Source organism: Lonchura striata, chromosome Z, assembly GCF_050655825.1.
Source record: "Lonchura striata isolate lonStrDom1 chromosome Z, ASM5065582v1, whole genome shotgun sequence".
NCBI lineage: Eukaryota > Metazoa > Chordata > Aves > Passeriformes > Estrildidae > Lonchura > Lonchura striata.
Genome location: NC_140740.1, coordinates 4,060,215 through 4,067,284, shown reverse-complemented (window position 1 = coordinate 4,067,284; position 7,070 = coordinate 4,060,215). Strand labels below are relative to the sequence as shown.

Here is a 7,070-nt window from a genome sequence, read left to right as displayed (position 1 = left end):
ATATATTAGGATGGAACAGTGCTAGTTTTCCTAGGTAACAGGGTCCCCCTTGTGGTTTTACTGGTATTCCATTCCAAGCTCTATCTCCACAAATCAAAAATACACCCTTTGGCAACCTTAAGGGTTTCGTTATCTTGGAACCATCACAGTTGGAATATAACTGAGATGATACCCTTTCTGAGTCCAGTGAAGAGTCCAGAGAAGCCCGTTTGTTTCTTGGGTTATTTACACTCTGCAAATTCAATGGAACAAAGCTAAACAATCCTCCTGTTGAAACATTCCCTAAACTAGCATTAGCACTTCCAAAGAGATCTAATTCCTCTGGTGGAGATTGCAATGTTTCTTTAAGTGACAGTATCAACAAACATTGCCTATAGCCATCTCGTTGAGCTTCTGTGTAATCAATATCCTTGTCTGGCCCTTTCACCTTTGCAAAATTCTTGCAAAGCGTCTGATTCCTTATCAACCCACAAAATTCCTCTGGTCTCCAGACAGGAACACCTGTTAGGCAGGTACGAAATGGATTTGTCACTCCTCCCAAGCTAAGGCATAGTAAACTTTGATTAGTCATGTTAGCCAAGGTTACCCAAATATTTTCTCTGGGCTGATTAAATTCTATTAGTCCATGACAAAGATTAGTCAAAAGAACAAAATAGATTATCCACCTTATCGCTCTCATGATTTCTTCTGCTTGGATTTTAATTTTAATGTCTGCACATATTTAATAAGCTTATCTAATTCTATGTCTGGATTTCCTACTACTGGTTTTCCTAAATAAGATCTTATAGATACCTTCACTTGCTTTTGACACCTTGTTGATAAAACTTTTGAATTTGCTTGCTTAATTAATCTATCACAAGCGTGTTCTGCTTCCCACCTATAAAAAGCTAATATCTTTCGTTCTGGTGCTTCAAATAACTGTAAAGCTATAGCAACTCCTAAGCCTGTGTCTCGTATTAAATCTCTCTGCCAAGAATCTCCTCGTTTTTGAAAGTCACAATGTTTACACCAAAAATGTCGTTTTAAAAATACTTGATCTTCCCAGTATGTTTTTCCACAACCCCCACAAACAAAAGCAATCCAACTGTTACAATTAAAATTCCCACAACTAAGACACTCAGGATTCTTTGGTCCTGGAATATGAACAGTTTGCAAAGCCTCAATAGCTGTAACAATTGCTGTAAAAGTTAACTCTGAAGGCAAAAATTGATCAGTCACTGGGGAAAGTCCTCTTATCTCTTGAAGAATAGGTCCCACTGTGCGAATCAGCTTTTCTTCAATTCTCCTCTGGTCCTGATCCGTCAGGCGAGCTAAGAGACGACTCATCCAGAGCTGGTTTAGTCCACTTTACTGGCACCCAGAGTGAACCTGTAGGGGTGGAAACACAAAGATATCCCCTTCCCCAATATAGGACCTTTGCTGGGTTCTGCCAAATACCTGTTTTAGGGTCCCTATACCTGACCCATACTTCTTTGCCCTTTTTGTTTATTTCTTTTTGTCCATAATGTACCATTGCAGGTGGTGCCTCTGAATCCCCAAATACACACAAATGATTAAGAACAAAAAGCACTTTCATTAATCTTTCCTGAACATCTCCAATCTCTCTATGTTTTTCCAGATATCTCTTCAAAGTTCCATTTGCCCTTTCTACAATTGCTTGTTCAGTGGGAGAATGTGCTATTCCTGTAATGTGCTTAATTCCCCATGATTTTAAAAATCTATTCACCCTGCCACCAATGTATGCAGGACCATTGTCTGTCTTAATCTGCTTTGGCACTCCCATTACTGCAAAACAACTACACAAATGCCTTATAACATGTAATGCTTTTTCTCCAGCTTGAGCTGTTGCCCAGATGTATTTACTATATGTATCTATAGTGACATGAACATATTTCAAGCGACCAAAACTATTTACATGAGTAACATCCATCTGCCAGAGTTCATTAGATGAAAGACCTCGTGGGTTAACTCCCCATCCCATGCCATGACCCCCATTATGATGACTACAGGTAGGACAAGCTCTCACTATAGCAGTGGCATCTGCATGGGATATTCCAAACTCCCGTTGTAACCCTTTTGCGTTCTGATGAAACATAGAATGTGCCTCCCTAGCAAGCATTTGCCCTGATAAAGGAGAAGTTTGAGTCACTGTGACGAGCTTATCTGCCCGAGCATTACCCTCTCCTAAACCAATTTCCCATTTGTGACTTCTTATATGAATGATAGCATAAGGATGTTCTCGGATTTTTACTGCTTTTTGAAGTTGTATGAACAGTTCAAATAGTCTCTGATTTCGTACTTCCTTGATAGCAGCATCTTCTATTCTTTCCACAACACCAACTACATACAAGGAATCTGTAACAATATTCAAAGGCCCCTTCAGGACTGTTAGAGCCCATACCACAGCTGCTAACTCCAAGGTCTGAAGGGTATCTGAGTCATTTGCAGTAAGAATTTCATGATTCCAGACTCCCTGCTCCTGCCATGTAATTGCTGCTGTTCTTGACCTCTTCCCTGCATCTGTGTATGCCGTTATTGCACCAGGAATCGGCTCCTTTTCTCGCTGTGGCCGAACCATCCAACTCAATTTTCCAATCCACTGTAATGGAGGATTTTTAATACTTTCAGTTATGACAGCACCTCCTATTCCTAGCAGAGCTTCTTGCAATTCTTCACTATTGACCAAATACCATTGTAAAGAGTCCTTTTTCATAGGAATCTGTATTAGTTCAGGCTCTCGCCCATCAACCTGCAAAATTCTCTCACGACCCCGTTTTATCAAAGCTGCTAACAGTTCAATTTTTTGAATTAAAGTTTTTGTTTGCTGAAGTGGAGGGGATAGCCATTCCAACACCCTTATCTCCCCCGTTTTTGTTTCTAGCTGTGTTAAAGCTCCCAGCAAATGTTTTTCACCACACCATATAGTGAGATTAAGCGGGATTCCCAGTATTCGCCGATGTACACGACCCTGAACCACACAGTCTGTAATTTGCTGAAGAGTTCTTTTCTGCTGAGGATTAAGGGTCACTGGTGCTGATGGGTCTGTGCCCTTCAATAAGGGTCTAAGAGAATCCAACAGCTCATTTGGAAGGCCCACTATAGGTTTAAGCCATTGTAAATCACCTAGTAATTTCTGAGCATCATTTAAAGTAACAATCTGTGTTTTCAGTTCTAATTTCTGAGGTGTTACCAAACTTTGAGACAATGTCCATCCCAAATATTTCCAAGGAGAAGTTAACTGTATTTTCTCTGGGGCCACAACAAGCTTAAAACGTCCCAGCAAGTTTTGTACGTTTAACCTGTTGACTTGTAAATGACTTAGGCTGAGCAATCAAAATATCATCCATATAGTGATAAATGATAGCTTGTGGCCACTGTTGCCTCAATGGTTGTAATGCAGAATCTACGTAAAGTTGACATAAAGTAGGGCTGTTACGCATACCCTGAGGCAAAACCGTCCATTCAAATCTTTGATCTGGACCTTCTCTGTTCAGAGCTGGCAAAGTAAATGCAAAACGCTTTGTATCCCTGTCATGCAAAGCTATTGTGAAAAAGCAATCTTTGAGATCTATTATCAATAGAGGCCATCCTTCAGGTAACATTGCTGGATTAGGCAGACCTGGCTGTAGTGCACCCATTGGCTCCATCTGTTTATTAACCTCCCGCAAGTCATGTAGCAAGCGATATTTTCCTGACTTTTTCTTTATCACAAAGATAGGGGTATTCCAAGGACTTGTAGATAATTTCAGATGCCCTTGTTGATATTGTTCAGTGACCAAGGCATGAGCACGTTGCAGACTTTCCCTTTTTAAAGGCCATTGCTTTACCCATATAGGCTCATCACTTTTCCAAATTATGGGAATCGGGAAAGTCCAAGCAATGGCTATTATCCCAAAGGGTGCTTATTTGTCAGGACAACCCCTAACTGTGTCAAAATGTCTCGCCCAATTAGGCATTGCACCGTAGGTGGTAACTGAACAACAGAAAATATTGCCTTTATGACTTTACCATCTATTGAGACAGTAAGAGGTGGCGAGCGACTTGCAAGAGTTAAACCTCCAACTCCTGTTACTGCTGTAGCAGCTGGCTGTAAAGGCCAATGTGCAGGCCAACACTGTGGTGCAATAATACTTGAATCAGCACCCGTGTCCAGCAAACCTGTAAGCATGCATTTTTGTCCCTTATACTCCAACAAAACCTCTTTTCTTGGTCTGTCATTCAGATCCAAAGTTAATAGAGTCAAACCTCCTGTAGATCCAAATCCATCTCCTCCACGGCTTTTCCGTGAGGATACAGCCTTAGTAACTTGCTCTAGAGGAACCAATTGAGCAATCCTTTGTCCTTTATTAATCCGAATAGGAGGAAATGGAGTATGAACCATAATCATGATTTCACCAGTATAGTCTGCATCAATGACACCAGGCAGCACAAATAATCCAAGCATAGAGGCCGATGATCTTCCCAATAACAAAGCTCCCATCGTCCTGCCCTCGATTATAACAGGTCCATTAACTCCAGTGGGGACCTTCTGCGGCTGTGGTGTCATTAAAGTCACTTCTACTGCGGCTGCCAAGTCCATCCCGAGGCTCCCTCTTGTGGCTGGATGCAAGGTGTCGCTGTTGGAAAGGCTGGAGCAGCTATTTGTGTCGGAGCGCGGCTGCTCTTGTTCGTGCTGTTTCGGGCGTTTCCCGGTCTCCTCTTACAGGCAGCAATGTTATGAATATCCGATTTGCATTTAGGACACCATATTCCAGCAGCAGAGCATTCTCGCCGAACGTGTCCTGTCCCTCCACATCGGAAACATCTCATACGGCTGCCGTAAACATTTCCCTGGGTTGCTACTGACGCTTGGAGGGGTGCAAGAGCAGCTAACACTTGTGTCTGTGAAGCTTTTGCCTGCTCTTTTAATCCCTCCCCCAGCTCTTTAATAGCCTCAACTAAAAATGCCTGCTGCCCTGTTGGTATAGTAGCCATCCTCTCTAATGCATCTTCTATAGTCCAATTAGCTCCTAATGTGTTTAACACACTTCTTGTAGAAGCATTACAATTTTGCAAAGCACACTGCTTCAATAATGATCCACGCATAAACTCAGGCACTCCAGCTCTCTCTATTGCTGCCGCTGCCTTATCAATAAATGCTCCAAAAGTCTCATCCCTTCCTTGTTTAATTCCCATATACGCTGGCAAACCTCCCGGGTCTTTCACCTTATCTATAGCCCTTCGAGCTAGTCGCATTGCCTCTCGACACTTCTCAGGTCCTAGCATAGCTTGTGCCTCAGTGCGAAAATATGGTCCTAAGCCCATCAATTCATCCATAGTTACTCCATGAAGAGGATCTCCAGGCTGTCTTTGTATAGCTACAGCTTCATTAACCTCTGCCTGCCAGTGTGCACCAAACAAAAGCCTCTGATGTGGCGAGAAAATAAGCTTAGCAAGACTTCTACAATCTCCTGGTAGCAATATATTAGTACTCCAAACATAATCCAATATCTGCCTAGCCGGTTCACTAGTAACTCCAAATTGACTCACTGTAGCTCGCAACTGTGACAACAACTTCCAATCTAACGGTGTAATCTGAGCTGTTAACCCCCCGCCTGCCTGCTGCTGAAAAATTACAGGACAAGCCAGTTCTGTTGCTAGTTCCAAAGCCTGCCCATCTCCTTTGTCCAGCTCCTCTCTTGCCAAAGTCGCCCAAACTTCCCTCCGTTCCCTGGCCAGAGCCTCCGTTAGGTCAGACTCTGCCCTAGGGGTCGGCTTACTGGCAGACAAACTTTGACGAACTGTCGATTTCTGTTCTGAGGGGGCTGGAGGAGCCGTGGGCTCACAACGTGACTCTGTTTCCGTATCCTCAGGCACAGGTCGCAAGGGAGGTAGCTCCACTGTAGACACAGCAGGTGGCATGGAAACACCAGGCAACCAATCCTCCCCGCTAAAACCTCTATTTTTCTCTAGTGCTGAAGTTCTCTGCTCGGCAGCTTTCTTTTCTGCCTGATGTTGTAATAATTCATTGTGAACTACCTTCCACCACTTTCCCAACTTTTTAGCTGTCTTATCATCATCTAAAACTTCCTCCCATAGTTTATCCCCAAACTTACGCCACTCAGACAACTCATGTACTGTATGAGGATTTACAAAGAACCCCTTAGAATACCCATATGTTAATAACCCTGGCAGATCTTTTTGCAAATCAATGCCTTTAATCTGCCTTTTCTGCAAGAATGCAGTAAATAAATCATATGCTGCTTGCCTCTCCATACCTATATTGTCAGCGCTGTTGCAGCCCTCCAAGGTCGTCGGCAGCACGTATCGGCCAGGCTTGCCTCTGCAGTCACCTGGGGCACGGTGCACTCTATTTCAATTCAGCACTTTTGCCGTCCTGGCTGCATCAGGACCCGAACCCTTTTTCGTCACTCCACCGTGGCACCTATCACGTCGATCGGGTCACCATTTTGTGGAAAAAATGACGGGAGACAAGTCCATTCTATAATGTCAACAAGTCTCAGTTTATTTCAAGCACACATGTATAGTTATACCCATTATAATGAAGCTCATGCATATTGCAAAATTTAAGCTCATCATTGGTGTATGGAAAACAGGTCAACCCCGCCTTTGGAGCTTTCTAAGCTTGCTTTGTTTTCCCTTACATTTATCTTTTTGCTGAACATTCTACTGTTGAGAACCAGCTTAGCCAAGGACATAAGATATTATTGCTACATCTGCTATTGCTGCACTGTGCAATTTTCAGCTACTGCTTCACTAACTGCACGTAGTCATGTCCTTTCTCACGAAGCCATTCTTCCACAAAACTCTCCATAAGTGGCCAAAGCTCTACCTTTATACTGATTCGTGGATGGTAGCCAATGCTCTGTGGGGCTGGCTGGGAAGGTGGAGGAAGGCCAACTGGCAACGTAGAGGAAAGCCAATCTGGGCTGCTGATATATGGAAAGACATTGCATCTCGAATGGAAAAGCTAACGGTGAAAGTCCGTCTTGTAGATGCCCATGTCCCCAAAAGTCGGGCTAATGAGGAGCACTGAAACAATGAGCAGGTAGATCAGGCAGCAAAAATAG

At 43.2% G+C, this 7,070-nt stretch overlaps 1 protein-coding gene across 1 annotated transcript; it reads right to left on the bottom strand.

The window, feature by feature from the left end:
- Positions 1-1,351: 1,351 nt before the first annotated feature.
- LOC146763583 (uncharacterized) lies at positions 1,352-6,542 on the bottom strand. The gene has a single exon (XM_085567823.1). The coding sequence runs from the start codon at positions 6,253-6,255 to the stop codon at positions 4,558-4,560; it is 1,698 nt and encodes a 565-aa protein (XP_085423949.1). The 5' UTR covers positions 6,256-6,542; the 3' UTR covers positions 1,352-4,557.
- Positions 6,543-7,070: the final 528 nt, after the last annotated feature.

Coding starts and splice junctions, on each gene's coding strand:
- LOC146763583 (XM_085567823.1), bottom strand. CDS start 6,255: ATGGAGAGGCAAGCAGCATATGATTTATTTACTGCATTCTTGCAGAAA.